The 22873-nt window shown below is 35.0% G+C and overlaps 2 protein-coding genes across 4 annotated transcripts in view; one reads left to right on the top strand and one right to left on the bottom strand.

Moving 5' to 3' along the window:
* Positions 1–1892: 1892 nt before the first annotated feature.
* Positions 1893–8528, top strand: nipsnap3a (nipsnap homolog 3A (C. elegans)). Of its 2 annotated transcripts, none has more exons than XM_068213176.2 (6): positions 1893–2086; positions 4432–4642; positions 6080–6241; positions 6543–6692; positions 7680–7766; positions 7937–8159. In XM_068213176.2, the coding sequence occupies exons 1-6, from the start codon at positions 1958–1960 to the stop codon at positions 8011–8013; spliced, it is 816 nt and encodes a 271-aa protein (XP_068069277.1). In that variant the 5' UTR covers positions 1893–1957; the 3' UTR covers positions 8014–8159. The 2 variants fall into 2 exon arrangements, with proteins under 2 accessions (XP_068069277.1, NP_956558.2); NM_200264.3 differs by having other exon boundaries at positions 1917–2086; positions 4429–4642; positions 7937–8528.
* A 1233-nt stretch (positions 8529–9761) lies between these two features.
* abca1b (ATP-binding cassette, sub-family A (ABC1), member 1B) overlaps positions 9762–22873 on the bottom strand; it is a 95188-nt gene continuing 82076 nt past the window's right edge. The window contains exons 42-46 of one of the 2 annotated variants that reach the window (NM_001114586.2): positions 19934–20068; positions 17949–18052; positions 16590–16682; positions 13683–13926; positions 9762–11125 (exon numbers count right to left, since the gene is read on the bottom strand). In NM_001114586.2, the coding sequence (NP_001108058.2) occupies positions 10982–11125; positions 13683–13926; positions 16590–16682; positions 17949–18052; positions 19934–20068 (720 nt within the window). In that variant the 3' untranslated portion in view covers positions 9762–10981. The remainder of the gene's footprint in view (positions 11126–13682; positions 13927–16589; positions 16683–17948; positions 18053–19933; positions 20069–22873) is intronic. The other variant, XM_005173080.6, reaches the window with a different exon arrangement.

Genomic DNA, 22873 nt, shown 5'->3' with positions numbered 1-22873 from the left:
AACGCGGGAAGAACATGCAAACTCCACACAGAAATGTCAGCTGACCCAGCCGAAGCTCGAACCAGCGACCTTATTGCTGTCAGGCGATCGTGCTATCCACTGCATCAACGTGCAGCCCATAAAGTTAAGTTGATTCAGCTTGAAAATTTAAGGCAGCCAGGATGTTTTTACAGTGTAGGTATATTTTTTCTAGTGTTTGAATATCTATATTTTCTTTAAGTATAAAATAGAACTTTCCTGATTTTAACACTTTTCATATATTAAAACAATTTAAATATGGGATAAACACAAAGTAGGAATTATGTCTGTAACTGTACACGATATACCATGTAACTGTAACCTCCAGTAGGCCTAATACATTACACACTTTAAAAAAAAGTTGACTCAACTTAAAATTTAAGGAAATCAGCTTCAATAGATATTTGAGTTTACTCAACTTAAATCTAGTCAAGTGCGGTTTTGAGTTGAAAGTCATTTCAAAATTTTATTTTTTTTTCAAAGCTCTTGCCTTACAATTTTGAGTTGAGCCAACTTTTTTACAGTGTGGAAATATTAAGATTTATTAAAAATGAAATCTATGCTCATCAATGCTCATTTATGCTCAATGCTCATTTATTTAAAGTAAAAAAATAACAAATTAACTAATAAAATAAATGTAAAAATGTACTGAATAAAAACAAATAATAAAAAAATAAAAAAATTACATTATATATATATATATATATATATATATATATATATATATATATATATATATATATATATATATTTATATATGCACCTGTTTTTTGTCTTCATTGTCTTCTGCATTGTCCTCTATCTGTTGAGTGAAACGTTCATTTTCAGTTTGATTTTTATTAGTTCAGCTATAAAACAACAAACAAAAAAATAGTTAAATTAGAAATTACGATCTCTGTTAAAGGCATTCTCCCCAATCCTCCACATCATTTTCACTTCTTATTTGGGATGGTGGAACATGGTGGATTAAAATGTGCTTGTTAAAAATAAAATAAAAATGTAATAAAGTGTCATTTCAAATGTAATAAAAATAATTAAAAAATAAATTTATATATATATATATATATATATATATATATATATATATATATATATATATATATATATTATATATATATTTATTTATTTATTTTAAAATGTGCTTGATATCAGTTTCAGTATCATTACTCAAGTCTTGATTCATCACATGATTCTTCAGAATTTTTTCTAAATGAAAGATTTTGCTATTCTTCTTTGACCAGTGATCATTGGTGCTCAGTTATTAATAATTTGTCTTTTTTGGAAACTGTTATATATTTTTATTTTCAGAATTCTTTGATGAATAGAAAAAAAAATATTCATTTTTTACTCATTCACTTACCTTTTTTATATTTATTTTTTAATCCAAATGAACTCCTTTGTATGAGCACAAATCTGTTTGCTCTCATTGTTAATTTAATGTGTTCTAGATTAATAAAATATTTCTTAAAGAATACATGAATGCTTCCTACAAATGATTTAATAGAGCCTGTCACAGTTTCCATAAAATATAATATATAATATAATATATAATGAAATAAAGCTGTTTTCAAATCTGACAATTACTGAATGATCATCTGGACTAGTAATACAAAATAAATCAGCTTTTACCACAAATAATGTTAATAGCCTAGTTATTTTAAATTGAAATTATATTTCAAAATGTTGCAGTTTACAAGTATGTGTGATCAAATAAATTAAAACTTATAGTAGAAAAAACTTCCTCACATGAGAAAATCGTAATGTTTTCAAATAGTTGACCAATAGTGTATCGAATAACTCTATAATTCAGCAGTGAATCATTTAAAATCATTGATTGCTGTTACAAAGGAGCTCAAGTTTCATGCAGTGAACTTGAACGACACCTTTCGGCTTCCGTACTCACTGTGAAGTGAACTTTGCACACAGCTGCACGTTTGATATGGCATGTCAGTCACTCTGCAGATACACTTCTAGACTTACATTGAGTGAAATGATAAAATTACGCAGTATTGTCCGGAGCGCGTCACGGCACGCAGAACGATGTCTGACCGTGAAAAACCGACTTACGGTGAGTTTAATCAGCACTCGCACGTTTAATTTAGGATGAAGTGCAGTATTACACACATCCATCAATTTAGCTTTCATTAATTGAATTCATGTGATGATATTTAATGTTTTCACCGCATGAAAAGACAAACGCCAGTGTGTTTGGAAGTGTGTCAGAGGACGAGCTCCATTGTCATTCACATCATGAACATGTAACTCAACTGTGTTTGTTCAACACCTGGCAGCGTGAAGAGTTACAAAAACATTATATCACTGCAGTTTAATAATCCAAATAGAAACAATATGTCATCCATTAATGTGGGAATGCCATTCTCGTGTATGCATCTAGCTTACTTTGATTCATTACGCAATATCCAAAGTTTGGGTTTCCTGTCAAAATGTTTATATTTTGCAATCTACTTAGAAAATTATCTGTACCTTATTTAATAAGCATAACATTTGCTGTAATAAAATTGAGGTAACATTTGTTTTGTATTCACACATTCGAAGTTTCTTCTTAATAATATAATTTCAAAAAAGTATTATTTGTTAGTTTTAAATATTGAAATCAGCCAATGACTATCAAAGTACAACATTGTTATGTCTAATAGTGCTAAAATTGTTTTGAGGTCATACTTGCATTTAATAACACCTACTATTCAAAGTACCATAGTTAAAAATATAGGGAGCATGTCACAAGTTGTCACTGAACAAATGTAAAAAAAATAAATAGAAATAAATAGAATAAAAAATAATATCTCCATCTAATCATGTATATTGATTATAAAGTCTCCAAAGTTTAGGCTTTCTGTGAAAATGTTTATATTTTTCATTCTACTAAGAAAAATAACTGTACATTATAAAAAAAAGCATAATATTTTCAGTGAAAAGTCTTAGTTGGTGTCTCTATTTGCTGTAAAAACATTTTCACCAGCATCTGAAATATTAAGCAATTTTGCCTGTTTGATTTTGTGAACTAAAATGGTTTCATTTAATGCATTTTTTAATTAAATGTCAACTTATAAACACATTCTTAACTATTAACGATTAAGTAAACATTTAGGGATTTATCTATACTATTAACTATATAATTTGGGGTGTATAGTGTAGGGTTTGACCTTTGTACCGAAATGGGAACAAATAGAATGTAAACATTTAGTTTATCTTTAACATCATACACGGAAAAGCAGTGCTGGTATGTTAATTAAAAAATGAAATAATTACAAATCACATCAATAAAGTTGAATTTAAATTTATTTTCTAATTTAATTATTCAATAGTTAATTTAATTGCTTGTCTCAATAATAATTAAAATCCTTACAAATATCTAAAAGTAGAATAAAAGTCAAATTGCACCTTTTAGATTTATGGAAAAAATAATAAATAGAAAAGTTAAACAATAATATAATTATCAAAAATGTTTCAATGCAGTGACACCATGTTTCATGCCTACCATATATTTTCATTATTTATTACTCGATTAATTTTTAAGGTAGTGCGATTGTCTTAATAAATGTAACCTCCTGTAGTTTAAATGTAGAATTGTTCTGCGCAATGCATATTTATGTAACAACAATGAATACAATTACTTTTCTGAATTTCTGACAAAAACTTTTCTGAATTGATACAAAATCATTGACACTATACCACCATATTGAAGTGCTCAAAAATGGCTAATTTAAAGAGCCTTTAGACTGAAAAGGTTTCAATTCATGGACACTTTTTCTCCTATTGTTCTTTGCACATATGCATAGTCCGTCTCACAGAAGAAGCAAGATTGTGCGTAAGTGAGTTTTAGGACAGTGGTTCCCAAAGTGGAAGTTGCGGGACATTGAGGGGGGTGGGGGGTCGCTTGGTGATTTCCAAAAATCTAATTGATTTTATTAAACTATTAGAATTACTATGTTTAATCCATAACCACATTAAAATACATTAAAAACATGCATGTATTAACAAAGCAACATGCAAATAAAAAAGCCACCAGCCTTTTTTGTTTTGTTTTTGTGCCCCCTGGGAAGATTGCGTCATGTTAAAGACACCACATATTGATTTTATGGCACCAGGTTAAATTTCTGACACCTTTACGGCCCTCACGTACTTCAAAAGTAAAAACAGGTTACAACTGAACATAGACTATGCTCTCCGAGTGGCATTTTTCAATATTAAATGAGGAATAGGCTTGGGCCTATTGGTATTTGTGCGCTGTTGTGTGCAAAGTTTATATATTTATAAACCCCTCAGAGGATATTGGGGGTCGTGAGTCACTGGCATTGTTATTTTGGGGCTAAAAAGTTCGGGACAGTTCTGAACAGTTCTATTAAATACCACATGGTGTCACTGTCAGTTCTTATTTGTGTTTTTTAGCAGCCCAGCGCTGCATGGATCACCACCGGACCCCAGCAGCAGCACGGGACCTTCTATGAGTTTCGCACATATTACATTCAACCACATCTGAATGCTGCCTTCCTCAAACTGACCAATGAGAAGATCCAGCTGCGCACGGCCCACTCGGAGCTCATCGGATACTGGACTGTGGAATACGGAGGTCTCAATCAGGTCTTCCACATCTGGAAGTATGGTGAGAATGAGCTCTTAAATGTGTCTTGTACGCTTTTAAACTTTTTTATTGAAGTAAAAAATTCAACAAAATATTGAAATTACTCTTTAATCTGTTTCTTTACTTGTTTAGGGAAACAGCAAGCAAATAAAGTAATTAGAAAAATAGAGTAAAAATAAAGTTCACATAAAATGTTTATTAAAATATGTCAAATAAAATACAATATTTATTTATAAAGCACATTTATAATAAAGCTGTACATAAGATCACCAAAAGATAGTGTAGAAAAAGATAAGAAATTACAAGAAGTATATTAACATGCATTAGTATAAAAACAACAACTAATAAATAAAATGTTATTTAAATAATCCAATAATTAAAATAATACAAAATCATGAAATACATTTTATTAAAATAAATCTCTAAATTATAAATATGTTATAAAAAAGTAACAAGAAATTCCAAAAAGTATATTAGCATGCATTAGTAAAAAAAATTAAACAAAATGTTATTTAAATAATGCATCAATTAAAATAAAAATAAATTATGCAATACATTTTCTTAAAATAAATTTTAAAATATAAAAATATTATATAAAAGCTAACAAGAAAGTGCAAGAAGTATATTAACCTACATTAGCATAAAATAAAAAAGCTAATAAATGAAATGTTATTTAAATAATACATTAATTAAAATAATACAAAATCATTAAATAAATTTTATAAAAATAAATCATAAAATGTAAATATGTTATATAAAACGTAACAAGAAATTCCAAGAAGTACATTAACATGCACTAGTATAAAAACAATAAATAAATGTTATTTAAAACAAAACTAAATCATGCAATACATTTTATTAAAATACATTTTAAAATATAAATATGTTATATAAAAGGTAATAAGAAAGTCCAATAAGTATATTAACATGCGTTAGCATAAAAAATAATAAATAAAATAATATTTAATTAATCCAACATTTAAAATTACATAAATCATGAAATAAATTTTATTAAAATAAATTTAAAAATCTAAATATGTTACATAAAAGGTATCAAGAAATTACAAATATGTTAACATGCATTAGTATAAAAGAAAAACAAAATAATAATAAATAAAATGCAATTTAAATAATCTGATAATTAAAATAAAACAAACTCATGAAATAAATTTTATTAAAATACATTTTAATATATAAATATGTTATAAAAATGATTACAAGAAATAACAAATATTTTACCATGCATCAGTACAAAATAAAAGCAAACTAATAAATAAAATGTTATTTAAATAATCCAATAATTAAAATAACGCAAAAACATGAAATACATTTGAATCAATATTGGTCAAATTGCCTCACAAACATCACAACCTTTATATATAAAAATAAAAAATTATGTTATGCGTATGTGAATTATCAAAAGAAATGTTTTTCTGTCTTTTCCATAATGTTGTTTAGACAGCTATGCCCAGCGGGCGTCTGTGCGGGCTGCCCTAGCTCAGGACCCCAGCTGGAATGAGCAGTACATCTCGAAAGCCATGCCCATGCTGAGCTCTCAAGATAATGAGGTGACGTACCTCGTACCCTGGAGCAAAATTCAGAAGCCACCTAAAGAAGGCGGTAAGAATGTGTGCTTTAAAGGGAAACTCAACCTTTCTCAACCTCAAGTGCTTCCAAAGCTTTTTGAAGAAAACAAGAGGATATTATGAAGAATGTTTTAAACCATTGACATGGTTCCAAAAACATAACCGAATAAAAATAGTTAACGGTTTGTTGAGTTCAATAAAAATAAAATCATAATGACTGTTTTCGAACACGTTTCCCAAATATTCCTCATTCTCCCATTACAAATCAGAGTAAATTCTTCACAGAACAAAACTTCAGCAAACTGACCTGAACTACTTTTGTTAATGACATGAAGGGGTTTTCGAGCTGGCCACTTTCCAGATGAAATCGGGTGGTCCGGCTGTGTGGGGCAAGGCATTTCAGGCAGCAGTGGGCACACATACGGGATCAGGATATGCTCATTCGGTTGGGGTTTTCCACTCTGAGTTTGGACAGCTCAATCAAGGTGAGTGGACACCAGAGATGCAGATATGTTTTAAAGCAATTAAAAACTAATATCATGATGATATATGACCCTTTAAATAACCCGACAAAATACACTACCTGGCAAAAGTCTAGTACTCGATCCCAGTTGTAAGAGCAAAAAATAATAAGTTGACTTCTTGTTGATCACTTGAAAGTGGCAGAAGGTCGATGAATCATCTGTTGAGCTTCATCCCAATCATCACAAATACTGCTAAAGACCTACTGGAACCAGCATGGACCCAAGATTCTCACAGAAATCAGTCAAGTTTGGTGAAGGAAAAATCATGGTTCGGAGTCACATTCAGTATCTGCAAAGTGGATGGCAACATCAAGAGCCTGAGGTATCAAGACATTTGTGCTGCCCATTACATTACACACCACCGGAGAGGGCAAATTCTTCAGCAGGATAACGCTCCTCATACTTCAGCCTCCACATCAAAGTTCCTATAAGCAGGTTCCTCTGGGCAGCCCAGTCACAAGACATGAACGTTATTGAGCATGTCTGGGGTAAGATGGAGGAGGCATCGAAGATAAATCTAAAGAATTTTGATGAGCTCTGGGAGTCCTGCAAGAACGCTTTCTTTGCCATTCCAGATGACTTTATTAATAAGTGATTTATATCATTGCAGAGATGTATGGATGCAGTCCTCCAAGCTCATGGGAGTCATACATAATATTCATTCTGTTTCCACTGCAGCATGAGTTTATATTCTATACTGTACATTATTTCTGTTTAGTGACAAGACTTTTGTCTAAGCAAAGTCAGACCTTACTGTCTTAAATAAATAAATAAATATATATATATATATATATATATATATATATATATATATATATATATATATATATATATATATAGATAGATAGATAGATAGATAGATAGATATCATTTAAGATTTCATTAATATTAACTCATGGGGAAAAATCTACTGTTTTACATATTTCTGATATTTTTTTGTATGTTCAGTGCATGTGTTATGGTGGTATGAGAGTGCTGACCAGCGGGCAGCAGTACGCCATACATCACATGAAGATGCCAGAGTGGTGGCGGCAGGTAAATCTGAATAATATCTTATTATTATTATTATTATTATTATAATTATTATTACACAACACACTACTGTACCATGATTATTAGAGCATTCTGATTTTTAGTTTGTCATAGAAGGGCTCTTATATGCACTATATTTCACCTATTCTTTATATTGTTGTGTGTTTCTCCAGTGAGGGAAAGCGCTTTATACCTGGTGGCACAGAAGAACAAACTCATGTTCCCCTGTTCGTTCTCACCAATCAAATAAAACTGTCTCATGCTTTCACTCCAAAATCAGGGGAACGGAGTGAACGGTCAAGAGTTCTGCAGTAATTCAGATAACCATGTGTAATTCTTGGCAGTACGTTGATATGTTTTGCTGATGGACAAATAAAAAGTGTGAATCAAATGAAAGAGATTTGCATTGCATCACAAGATTTCGCCAGCATTAGCATACGCTTAAAAATGACTTTTTGCTGCTTATTCAAACTATTTCTTTGAAATGAGCTGAACCAACACAATTCCTGAGGTGTTTTTTGGGACAACGTAATTGTTTTATGTTCAATCCACTTCAATTTGTACAGATGATTAAGTAAACTCAATCAATTTGTGTTGTGGCAACATGAAGGAATTGTGTGGAACCCTGCATTTTTTACAGTTTAACGTCAATTCTTTTCTACAATGCCAATAATATCAAAATTAGAATGGACAGTTTCAGTCCTTGACTCTGATTGGTCAGAAAGCTGTGTTTATTTCTTATTAAACTCTTACTGCTTCACCGAACATATCTGTGTATAACTGAACCAACATAAGCAATCAATATGCTGTCAAAACTGTCCACTCACCGGCCACTTTATTAGGTACACCTGTCCAACTGCTCGTTAACGAAGATTTCTAATCAGCCAATCACATGACAGCAACTCAGTGCATTTAGGCATGTAGATATGATCACGACGCAGTTCAAACCGAGCATCGGAATGGGGAAGAAAGGTGATTAAAGTGACTTTGAACGTGGCATGGTTGTTGGTGCCAGACGGGCTGGTTTGAATATTCAAGAAACTGCTGATCTGCTGGGACACAAAACCATCTCTAGGGTTTACAGAGAATGGTTAAAAAAAGAGAAAATATCCAGAGAGCGGCAGTTCTGTGGGCGCAAATGTCTTGTTGATGCCAGAGGTTAGAGGAGAATGGCCAGACTGGGTCCAGCTGATAAAAAGCCTCGTTACAACTGAGGTACACAGAAGAGCATCTCTGAATGCACAACACGTCCAACCTTAAAGCAGATGGGCTACAGCAGCAGAAGACCACCCCGGGTGCCACTCCTGTCAGCTAAGAACAGGAAACTGGATTGAACAATAGAAGATTGGAAAAACACTTCCATGAGTCTCACTTTCTACTGTGACATTCGGATGATTGGGTCAGAAATTGGTGGCAACAACATAAAAGCATGAATCCATCCTGCCTTGTATCAGTGGATCAGGCTGCTGGTGGTAGTGGTGTGATGGTGTGGGGGATATTTTCTGAGCATTAGTACCAATAGAACATCATGTCAATGCCACAGCCTACCTTTGTTGTTGACCATGTCCAACCCTTTATGACCACAGCGCGAATCATCTCAGACTGGTTTCTTGAACATGTAAATAAGTTCACTGTGCTCAAATGGCCTCCACAGTCACCAGAGCTCAATCCAATAGAGCACATTTGGGATGTGGTGGAATGGGAGATTCGCATCAAGACAAATCTGCAGCAACTGCGTGATGTTATCATGTCAATATGGACCAAAACCTCTGAGGAATATTTCCAGTTCCTTGTTGAATCTCCGCCACTAAGGATTAAGGCAGTACTGAAGACTTAAGGGGTCCAACCTGGTACCAGTAAGGTGTACCTAATAAAGTGGCCGGTGAGTATTTGTGCAGTATAAAAATTGCGTTGGATATACCGATAGCAGTTATGGTGCTAAATAATTCATTATTAGGTAGATAATTCAATAACTGATGCACTAAGATGAAACAGACGTTAGGGTTGTAGAACTGTTGTGTTTTATTGTGTAAATACAGTAAGTGTACAAGACGAGTAACAGACATTCCACAGCCATAAGTTTGAAATGTAAACAGATATTAATGAGCAACATAACGGTGGTGCTAAAACGTTTGTCCTTTTAGGTTTGCAATCACTTTGTTCGAACCCAAACCGAAACTAAACGGTCACTGAGGAAAAAAAAAAAAAAAAGCGGCAAAAACATTGTCTGTGGAAAATCCAGTGCAAAGAGATTAACACGTTTTGACATTAAATCAAAATTTTCAATTAACGCAGCAAGTAAAGTGCTCGGATGAAAGGTTGACATTGCTGTCGCCTCTCCCAAAGAGATCCAAAATACTGATTCAATGATGAAAACGGACCGATCACCCTTACTGTACTCAATTTAATACAGCTGGAAGCTCTGTATTCTTATTGGTCCATCAATAATAGACTCACAGGACACGCCTCTTTTTTTTCCCAAAGAAGGCACACGATTGGTTTGTTTGAACTGATTTTCTTCTCAGTTGTTTGAGTGATTTGCTGTCATTCGAGGTATTTGTTACACGGTGTAACTTTAAAGCTTACTTTATTTAAAAATAATAATAATAATAATAAATCAATCGTTTTTGTTTTCGCCCGCACACAAATATTTTGTGTTTACTATAAAGTTATCGCAAGGCACTTTAGGAGTAAAATAAAACAATGCCCTTTTGTAAAACATCTAAAACAATGGCTTGTTTATAAATAAAGACACATCACGAACATAATCATTTCCAAAATAGGTACGATTTGGAGGTTTTCCGTGCAAAAAAATTGATTCTTCAGCACGTGATTTCCAGTTTTCTTACGAAAAAATAAAATGCAAACACACGGACCCCTGAATGATTGATCATTGGCATTTTCCCCCCATCAGGCCGATTATCTCAAATAATCGACGACTGTCGCTAAACACACCAGAATTGATGGCTTCAAGTTTTAACGTCGCGACTAGCATGCTTTGAATTCCGCCATGCTAGAAACGCAAGAAGTCTTTCTGATTTCTTTTTTTTTTTTTTTTGCATTGACTTGCATTTGGCGTCTGCCTCTCACGGGTTTATCTCCAGCCTGAGGATCAGGAGGGCAGACTGCAGCTCGAAGGCCACAAAAAATAAAAAAGATGTGAAATGTGTGGACTCCACTGGCTCCCGTTGGCATGTAGTGTAAAGAGAGAGTCCGGCTCATACGAAGCTCTCCATGGGCTTCTCCAGGCTGTCTTTAGTGGACAGCGGAGTCAGCAGGGCCATGTTCACCGCCGTCCCTTTACGGCTGATTGAGCTGTCCGAGTGGTCGTCACTTTGGTCCTTCGCAAAGTTTACAAACACCTGGAGATTGAGGAGAAGAGCGTTTAGTGATCATGTTAGGAGAAAGCATCGTTTTTACCGCACACTTTTCACAAGCCTGGAAATTTTTTAAAGCTATTTTTTTAAAATATTTATTTTGTTGCGTAGAGTGCTAAAGTTTGACCTGCAAGCTTGCGATTTTTAAAGAAACTTCTTTGGTGTGTTAATCTTGTCAATGCTATTCAAAAACATAATGATACGCCCTCATCAAGTAATTGCTTTGTACTGTTTTCTTCTTCTTTTTTTCTTTCTTTTTACACTTGGGGTGATTTAAAGACACAAACGTTTCGACACTATGCCTTCCTCAGTTTTTTTTCTCTTCATATTATGTACTGGGTTGCGGCTGGAAGGGCATCCACTGCGTATAACATATGCCAAAATATTTGGTGGTTCATTCTGCTGCGGCAACCCCTGATAAATAATGGCCCGTTTCCACTGAGTGGTACAGTTTGGTTCAGTACGTTTTTATGTAATTTAGTCACCCTTTGCAAAGGGTACCTAGCACAACAAAAGGGTACCAAAAGACGGAGCTAGAAGTGCAGCTGAATCCTATTGGTTTACTTTTTTCGCTTGCGCTCGCATGCACGTCTATATTTGAAATAAACTTATTGAGCTGATGATAGTAACATGCGCGTGATTATTAAAGTGATAATGACATCCGATCCTTTCAGAAATGAACAAACGAGAGACTGACGCACAAAAAAAACCAAAGGTAGAAGCCGGAAAAACCAAAGGAGAAAATGATTGTTTCAGCAACCTAAAACGTGAACAAACTGCCATGTTTTACTATTATCATCGTCTCTTTGACTATTATGAACTAAGAATGACTAAATTACTTTCTAACGGAGGCTACATGTGCTGCTGAAGATTAGACACAGAAGAGAGGTTTGCTCTGACTGTGGACTTTATTTTGTGTTGTTTTTGAACCCAAATAAGGACTAAATGTCTGCTGTGTGTAGTTTTTCTGTAGTTGGTAACATATCGAAGACTGTATGGGGCTGTATGTGTTCATATATATTCATTTATTCATACTGTATTCACTGGCCATAAGGGACTAAGCTAAAGGAAAATAAATGAAATTTAGGGATTTTCAATACGAAATGATTATGAAACAATATCATATCTTTTTTTAAATAAATAAGAATAATTTTATTTTATCATATTTTTAAAACCCTATTTTATCCTATTCTTTTTCTCAATTAAAAAACAAATTTAAAATGTTTCCGACAAATGTTGAATATTTTAGATTAATTAAACATAGCATGACAAAAAGAAAGTCTCATCAAAATGCTAATATTAACTTTCACTCTTCATTTACAGTGGTGTTCAAGATGGTAAATATGAAGCATAAAAAAACATTTTAAAATGTACATAATTTACTTATATTTTGCACAATGCATCTTTGCAAAAAAAGGGATAGTTTCCTTGTTTTCATTCAAGATTTCTTAATGTCTGAAATATCAGAAATTCTGATATAAATAGGTAAATGTACTATGTATATATACAAATGCGTCATTTGGGGGTGGGTTTTGGGGCCCACAGAATTACTATTAGGGGCCACGCCCCAGCTGTTTACTTTTGTCCACGACAAACTAATATTTTTGTAAATATAATTAACCAATATAATTAGTTAATTAATATTAAATATTAAAGTAATATAATTGTATATTTAGAAGTATTAAACTAATATAAACAAATATTAATATAAACAAATAGTAAACTAAAATAATTGTAAGAGGCTAAGTTATCATATGCATTTGTTTATATGACACACCATGTCTTTTTGACTTAAGGTCCATACTGACTCCAAAGGCAGATACTGATAAGATCAGGGCTTGATATGTGGACTTTGGGGGATTTATGATGTTGTCACATGTTGATTGGTCAGTTTGAATGTCTCAGCATTTGGGCTTTAGTCACATGGTCAAGAAAGATACAAAATAGGTGTAAAAGTCTGCTCTAGCTCTTTTTCTGGGCTGTCTTTTCCTGGTCTACTCCTCTCCTCTGGAGTCTATCTTCTCTGCCTCTTTGAGGGCTACTTGCTCTCTTTGTCTCTCCCTCCCTGTGTCTCTCCTTCTACGTCTGGTAACTTTAATTTTACATTTAAGCTGGGTACAATATATATAATATGTTTTTATCATTTTAATTGATCATTTTATACAGTTATTTTGTAATTAATTCAGTTGTGACCATACAGAATTATTGTCATTAAAACATCTAATTTTCAAGTATTTGTGAATTACTTTTGATTTAACATGAACACTTAATTGTTCCATATTGCAATACAATACAATCGCATAATATCATCCGCTGCGTAAAAATGTGCTGGATAAGTTGGCGGTTCATTCCACTGCGACTAAGCCGACAAGAAAATGAATGAATTTACTATATGTTTTATTATTACATTTAATTTCATTCTACATATTAATATAAAATAATACGATATATAAACTATTCACACTCCAACAAAATCCTTCATTATATACTGCTGTTTTGTAAGATACAGATGTTTGAGTGCAGTGACTGACGGCGCTCTCACCTGGTCTAGTGTGGTCTGGGAGACGGAGTAATCCTCTATCCGCAGGAACTCTTTGTTTTTGGCGAGGATGCTGAAGATGTGAGCGAGGGATGTGAGTGATGAAGGCAGCTGATATTGCAGCATGTTTCTGTGCTTCTCTTTCAGCGTGCTCCCTGGAAGTTCGCTTTCGATGAACTTCATCACCGGCTGCAGGTCGGGATCAGGGCCTGCCACCCTTAGAATGATGGTGTACCCGTCGCCAAATCTGCAGCAACACAAACACAGCCATAAACATTTTTATTATAATCAAATCTCAGCACCACAAACTCTTCTAAACTGAACTAAAGCCTTGAACAGAAATGACACAAGTACACATCAAATCAAAACTAACCATATTGATTTTGTTAGCTCACATTGTTAGTTTTGAGGTGAACGATTCATCTGTGCATGTCATTTAAAAAAGGGTTTGGCTGCATCCGAAGCCGCCTACTACTCAGTTGGTACAGCATTCGAATTTAAACGTACCACTCGACTGATAGTGAAATGCAGGGGCGCCTGCAGGATTTCTTTCCAAGGTACGCACAAATCCAGCACCGCCCCGCCCCCTTCCGATGGCTGTTATTTCAGTATTCAAACATTAAATAACGAATGCATCAAGTAAAATAAAATTAACATTTTTTTATAATTTAGCAAAATTCTGCTAAATTCTTTGAATTTTTATTATTTTATTTTTGTTAGTTTTAATATTTTATTGTCTTCATAATTAAAGCTATAGACAAAATCCTGCTTGACATTTTAGAAAATATTTTGCATAGCTACCCCTTATGTATTAAAGATCACTGAGAACAAAAAAAAAAAACAGAAACATGTTACATGCCCCCATAAATGTCCAAATTATATTTAACCGAATCGTAAAAAATTGCGAAAATTGCTTTTTATTTTTATAAAACATTTTATTATTATTTTTTTTAGTAAAAACTATACCGGCATTAAAGCCTGGTTTATACTTCTGCGTCAAGTGACCGGCGTAACCCACGGCGCATGCAACGCGCGTAGCTGTGCATTTATACTTCTGCGCTCTGTCTCTGTCGGTCTGCATTAACACTTCCGAAACGCTAGTTGGCAGTGAGGTGTAAATGTTCCTCTGTGTCGAGTTTCTTCGCTGCTGTTTTGCCTTTCCTGAACACTTCCTGAATGTACAAGTGGCTCAAACTCGCTCATTTTGAGGCAGGAACCAGCAGACGTGCAACAACTTTAACTTTGAGGTAAACACAAACCAAAACTTTCCATTAGGAGCTTCTTCACGTGACTCCACACTTGTAAATAATCGCTCTATCAGGCTCGCACCATTCACGTGACTCTCGGTCCCGCCCAGACTCGTCAGAGCTACCAAGCCGACCAATCACAGAGCTTGCGCTACGCGTCGTTGCGACGTGTAGTTACATTTTTTGAGAGGTGCACGTCAGCGACACCGACGGCCACGGCGAAGGGCTATGCGTCAGCGCCGTAGCATACGCGTGCGTTTGACGCAAAAGTATAAATCAGCCTTAAGGAATCCATATTTATTTTATTTATTCATTAATTTGATCTGTTTATTGGTGCATATATAGGCTATAATTTAACTCATAAAGCAGTATCTTGGCAGCTACAGTGCCAATAAAGCTTTCAAACACAACCCCAATAAAGTAATGAAAGATTAGACTTTCTCCGGTGACGGCCGACATCTCAACACGCCGTAACCGTTCTTCGGGTGGTATAGCCGGCATTAAATCACAAAACAAGACGTCTGGCTTGACTGAAGTGCAGTCATTTCGTGTTTCTTGGATATAGTATTTAGCTATACGATTGTGAACTTAAATAATGTTAAGCGTGTCTTTATTCGATGCACAGCAGAAACAAAAAGTCTTTCAGCAGTGCATGTAGCTGTTGAGTTCTCTTCCGGAGTCCTCAGTGGAGAAACAAACGTAACCATACCCAAGTGTTCTCAGAACGATTTGGCTCGATAGTGGAAAAGCAGGCAGCTGTAGTGTATACTGTTTAATAATCAATAAAAAATTATGTCACAAATAAATAAATAAATAAAAAGCGGCATTAATTCCCGCCCTCTCGTGGTAGGTACGCACAGTGCGTACAGCCGTACGGCTGCAGGCGCCACTGGTGAAGTACGTTCTATACAGTATGAATGTAAACAGTGTGAATGGAAATCGGATGTACTAGATCCGCCATTTTGTCATGGTCACGTGACTTACACTTGCATCGCTTTACTACCATTCATGAATTCTCTCGTGGGGCATCATGGGATAGTGCTGCGTGCATGGAATGTGCACTTCAGAATCTCACAGGAAGCAGTAAGTCATCAGGGTACCTCTCGCATACTGATTTTCGAATTCTATGAGTTCGGACATACTACTCGGCTCGCATACTTTTTTAGCAAACTATATAGTATGGAAGTATGCCCTTTTGGACGCTTCCTGTTTGTTTTCAGGTAAATTCTCAGATTTAGTCTGAGGTATTAGGCGGGGCTAACATATGTAACCACGCCCCTTCCAACTGTCAGTGCTATGACAACAAACAGAAATGGTGAGGAGGATGAGTCTGTTATGTTGTAATAACCCTCCCTAAACCCTTTTCCCAATCTCTTTGAATGAAATGCCCACTTTAATACATCCAATCAGCTCGCAGTAGAAAAAACAAGCCACACCCACTGTCTGCTCATATAACATTCTATTTTTTCTAAGAATGCGTCACAATACGGAGAAAAAATCTTCCAGTTCATGCGGATTTTAAATCGCTTAATTAGATTGCAATAATCTGTGATAAAGTGTAAGGTTTGAACTAACTTCTTATTAAAATGATTGACCGTTTTACCCCCTCCCACTAACCCCCACCCCCCCACTCTAGGATACTCCACACTAGCAGTGGTCTTACCTGTTCTTGAGGTGCTGGACGCTGCCCAGACAGCGAAACCTGCCGTTCACCATGATGGCCATTCTGGTGCACAGAGCTTCACACTCCTCCATGCTGAGAGAGAACAGAACACGGGTCAGTTTGAGGAAAACTGCCACTGACACATAGTGACAGCTGGACGTCTAAGCTAAGCTAAAATAATTAGTCAATCCCTGTGTGTGTTTGTGTTTGACATTGTGTTGTGTGTTTGTGTTTTTAGTGCTGCTGTTTTGCTCAGTGCACCTGTTTAAAACTGGATCATTCTGGTTTTGTCACACTGTAAATAATGCTGATTTCCACATAATTCCTTCATGTTGACTCAACACAAATCGATAAAGTTAACTGAATCGTTTTTACAAATTTAAGTGGATTGAGCATTAAACAAAACTTAAGAATTGTGTTGGTTTAGCTCATTATAAATAAGTAGCTTGAACAAGCAACATAAATCTGTAAATGGGGCCAAACATTTTGTCCCACCTGCTCAAGAACGGAAGTATAAAATGATTGGCTGGAAATATTTTGTTCTTGTACGAAACTATTGTCATTGTTGTAATAATATAGTACTCTCTGTAAATAGTTTATTTAAATATTCATTCATTCATTCGTTTTCTTGTCGGCTTAGTCTCTTGATTAATACGGGGTTGCCACAGCGGAATAAACCGCCAACTTATCCAGCACGTTTTTACGCCCATCTCTGGGATACATACACACACACGCACTCATACACTATGGACAATTTAGCCTTACCAATTCACGTCTTTGGATTGTGGGGGAAACCGGAGCACCTGCAGGATACCCAGGGCCGAGGTTTGAACCAGTGACTCAGCAACCTTCTTGCTGTACAGCACTACCTACTGCGCCACTGCTTCGACCTTTTATTTAAATAACTATTATTATTATTAGTATTATTTATTTATTTTTTTAATTTTTTTTATATTTCCCAGTGATGGGTTGTGGCTGAAAGGGCATCCGCTGCGTAAAAACATGCTGGATAAGTTGGCGGTTCATTCCACTGTATCAACTCCGGATTAATAAAGGGACTAAGCCGAAAAGAAAATTATTAGTTAATATATATATAATATAATTAGTAAATTAGTAAATAATTTTTCTTTTTTTTAAAATTTAATTATATATTATTTGCACAATGTGCACATATATACATGATAAATAAACAATGTATGTTCATAGTAATTCTTCTTAGTGATTTTCATAATAGTACTTATTTTTTAACTAGATTTTTTCATTTTATGCTTAACATTAACTTAGTAATATTGAAATTGTTAGAATTAATTTTGTAAAACACATTACTGGTCACCAGTAATGAAAGCCTGCTGAACATACCTGTGTGAGGTGAGAACAACAGATCGGCCCTCTTTGATGACGCTGTGTATGCAGTTCCACAGGGCTCTGCGTGCTTTGGGGTCCATCCCAGTGGTGGGCTCGTCCTGCAAGCAAACAACACACAACAGGACTCCGATTCAGCCACAGGTTAGCAAGAAACACAATGAACATCAACTTTAGCAGGAAGATCTCTGGGTATTCTGTATAATATCGATTTTACTAATATTAATTTGATCAAAATAAAACACAATTTTTTTGCCTTCATATGTTATAAATTATTGGGTCTAACTGCATTCTAATAGGCATCAAGCTGCAGTGAATAGACCCAAGATGTGTGTCACAATCGCACATTGGTAAAACAATTATTAGAATATTACTGTAGATATTATTACAGCTTATGCTATATAGGCTGTTCAATCAAAATTATAACTCATCCAAAAGCACAGATGGAGTAGTTCAAGGCAGGTCTTGACCGCATTACAGTTCCATATTACTATCATGAATGATTTCATTCCTACAAATGCTTTGGTTGAGATGCTTAAAAACAAAACAAAGCTGGACTCGAAGTTAGATTGAATTGCTTTATTTATTCAAGGGACTTGTTAATGTTCTCGATTAGATCATAACATTAAAACAATATTGACTGATACATTAAAATAATGATTCTTTACAAAGACATGAAATACAAGACTAAATACTGCACATATTGCAGATGCTTTAAGAAATTGTCAAAATCTGACAGTAATTAGCTTATGCCATCTAATATAGGCTAGACTTAAAAAATAATAATAATAATAATATGAGAAGAAATGTAACAGAAAAACAACTTTTTTACTACCGCCATTGACTATCATTACTGCTACTGACTATCACTACCACCAATGACCATTACTACCGCTAATTACTATCACTACCACCATTGACCAACTTTACTGCCAGTAGCCATCACTACTGCAATTAACCATCATTATGGCTATTGACCAAAACTACCATTATTGACCATCACTACCACCATTAACTGTCTTTACCACTATTGACCAAAACGACCCTGATTGATTATTAATACCACCACTGAACATCACTACCGCCACTGACTATCACTACCGCCACTGAACATCATTACCGCCATTGACTATTACTACCCCATTGACCGTCACTATCACCATTGAAAACCACTACCGCCATTGACTATTACTACCCCCATTGGGCGTCACTACCACCATTGAACATCACTACCGCCATTAACCTTCACTATCGCCACTGATTATCACTACCGCCACTGAACATCACAACCGCCATTGACTATTACTACCCCCATTGACCGTCACTACCACCATTGAACATCACTACCACCATTGAACATCACTACCGCCAATGACCATCACTATCGCCACTGACTATCACTGCCGCCACTGAACATCACTACCGCCATTGACTATTACTACCCCCATTGACCGTCACTATCACCATTGAACATCACTATTGCCATTGATCATCACTATCGCCACTGACTATCACTAACGCTATTGACTATTACTACCCCCATTGACCATCACTATCACCATTGACCATCACTATCACCATTGAACATCACTATTGCTACTGACTATCACTAACGCCACTGAACATCTTAACCATGTTCCTGGAGGATGTCTCCTTAACAAAACACACTTGATTCAGATCCTCAGCTCATTAGCAAGGTCTGAAAGACCTATAATGGGGGTGACAGACAAAAGAGACATCCAAAACATGCAGTGCTGGTGGTCATCCAGGAACATGGTTGAGAAACACTGGTGTACAGGGTCACACCTTGTGCCCCTGTAATTTAAAATGCTTAAAAACGGGGGCTTTTTAACCCTTAACAGGGGCTTTTATTGTTTGAAATTTGCCAGTTTGGTTGGGTTTAGCGGTATGCTTATACATGGAGTGTCCCTGTAAGCCCCGCAATACATATAAATAAAGTGTGTGTGAGTATACCCACTTACCAGGAAGACCACTGGTGGAGCTCCAATCAGTGATATGGCGGTGGACAGTTTGCGCATGTTTCCTCCACTGTAGCTTCCAGCGTTTTTGTCCACATACTTCACCAGGCCCAGTTTACGGATTCCCCACTCCGCCACCTGCAGGTACAAACATGTCAATTAAACCATCTAAACTCAAATTGATTTGTTCCTTAGCTGCCTGTTTTATCCACTTGAAACATTGAAATCACAATTAATACACAATTTAAAGGGGACCTATTATGCAAAAATCACTTTTTAAGGGGTTTAAACAGAGTTGTGTGGCTACAGTGTGTGAATATAACCAGCTGCTAATGGTATAAATGCCTACATTTTATTTTTTATAATCATACTTTCATAAAAACAGTCTGCAGAAATACTTTGATTGACATTCTTTCTTTGTACATGACATCAGAGGGAGAAAACCCCGCCCATTAGTGACAATCTCTTCCTCATTAGCATAGGACTTTTATCTTGTTTTTGAATCTGTCACTATGCAGACACGTAGGCATTTGTAGCTCCCCCCTCTTTTGAAAATAGGGGCTGGGAGCACAATATCATTTGAATTTCAGGAGAAAGTCACCGTAGACAAACACATGTACAATCTGGAGACTATCACGTAAAAAAAAAAAAATCTCCAATCATAAAGCAAGCTGACAGAAGTGAACAGCGTATCAAATGCAGTCAGGACAGAGAACAGAGCATCAGCAAATCCTTCCTGCCTATCGTCTGCCATGTCTATTCTCGAGTCTCGCAAGATTTCTGTGTTTACATTTCAAACTTTGATTGAAAATCTTTTGGTTTGGTCTTTGTCACATTGCAGTATGCCACACTATAAGAGTAAAATTGTTGTCAGCTGCCTTATTAGAATTTCAATTTATAGTAAGAATTCCTAAAAGGTTGCCATTCAGGCCCGGATTGGCTAATCGGGAGGACCGGGAGAATTCCCGGTGAGCCGGTCCGTTTTTTGGCCGCGAGGGCCGGTGTCCCTAGCTCCACAATCTGTTGCTCTCAGCAGTCACACTGTTTAAATTAATTTATTTATTTACTTGACCACAGTCTTCTTATTCGTTATTTTACCGCAGCTCTACTCTTTTTATATATGGCCAGCCTGATGATATATGGCTGATATAACTCAATGATGATATAACTCAGATGAGTCACTTCTCAATATATAACTGTTGTGGTCCAGTGATTAGCACGTTAGATTACGATGCTGCCGACCCGGGTTTGATCCTCGTCTGAGTATGTTATTATTATTATTTATTTATTTATTTTTATTTTTTTTATTGTTAAGACATGTAATACTGTTAGGATTGTTGAACATTTAAAGTTCTAAAGCAGCTGTTTTCTCAAAAAAAAAAGTTGTGATAGTGTAATTAGAAACTGAATTGGAAATGACCTTATTTTAATATAGTCAGTCGTGAACTGAGGTGGGCCGGTCTGAGGCTTGAAACTCCAGGGCTGAAAAAGAGTCCCACTCCGGCCCTGTTGCCATTTGTAACTAAGTTCTCGCACCATCAGTCTCAGGCATTTTCACACAAGTAAAAATACTTCACCTGTCACAATCACCAGCGATCTAGTCCTGGCAGATCGCTAGTAAACACGCAGCTCACTAAAGAACTACAAATCCGTCTTTATATGGACTACAAGTTCCAGTCATGCACCACTTGCTTAAGTCTATTTAACTGATTGGATTTTATTCCATTACTACATCCATGCTGTAAAAGCAATCTTACGGAATTGAAAATAGTCACATAAACCTTTCACCAGAAGTTTATTGTTGGCTGAAAAACACTAGCTGTGCATATGGCCCATTGGGACAATAGTATCTGGATGCAGCCTTTATGATGCAAGCTGAGATTGCATTACTCAGGAATGCAGTGTCAGAAACAATGCACTCAAATGGAGCTAGTGACATCACTGTGACGGGTAGGGTTAGAGGTGAGCCCATTAAAGAGCTATTTCAGAAGAGACCTACATAGGTAATCATTGTGAAAACATTTTCATTGAAAATATTGATGTATTAAAACAACAATGTAACAATAAGGTTATAAAGAATGCTCTCCGTTCGTTGGCTCTACCTACAGCAAAACATTTTTGACTTTCATTATTTGCTAATATTTCTTGGAGTAAAGCTTGGAAGTTGACAAATAAGTTTTGCCTAAGTAACAAGATCAAAGAAGTGTCGTACAAAACACTCCATAGAATTTATCCAACTAAACATGTTTTGGAAAGATTTAAACTCAATATTTCATAAATATGTGAATTTTGTGGTCAAGAAAAAGAAACAATTTTGCATCTTTTTTTTTCATTGTATTTACTCAAGAATATTTTGGAAAGATTTAGAATAGTTTATTAACAAAAAAATGGAGTTTAAGATAGAAATGTGTTTATTTGATGTTCTGTTTTATTCTGATAATGAGAACTTGAACTGTAAAGGACAATATATTTTTAATTTGTTTATGTTGTTAGGAAAACACCATATACATAAGAAAAAGTGGGCTCAATGTAAACCAAATTTTGCCCATTTTGTAAATGACTTTAAAGTATATGTAAATCTTTTAGAACAATCACAAAACAAAAAAGCACTGAAAACATGTAATGCTCTAAAAACATTTAATTTAATGTAAATATAATTTTATATATATATATATATATATATATATATATATATATATATATATATATATATATATATATATAATATATAATATATATTTACTTATATACTTATATTAAATATATATATATTTTTCTCTCTTTTTCAGAAATATGTGAAATGTAATACCTCTCGTTCTTGTGGCATTGAGTTAAATTAAAAAAATAATAAAAAAAGAGCATATTAAAGAGCATTGGATGCAGCACAGACTGCACTGCACCAGGTCTGCATCCAGACCACTCTCCATTGGGAAACACTTATTA

This window comes from Danio rerio, chromosome 14 (assembly GCF_049306965.1).
Source record: "Danio rerio strain Tuebingen ecotype United States chromosome 14, GRCz12tu, whole genome shotgun sequence".
Taxonomy (NCBI): Eukaryota; Metazoa; Chordata; class Actinopteri; order Cypriniformes; family Danionidae; genus Danio; species Danio rerio.
The sequence above is the reverse complement of the archived record's forward strand: the minus strand, read 5'-3'. Positions and strand labels throughout refer to the sequence as shown.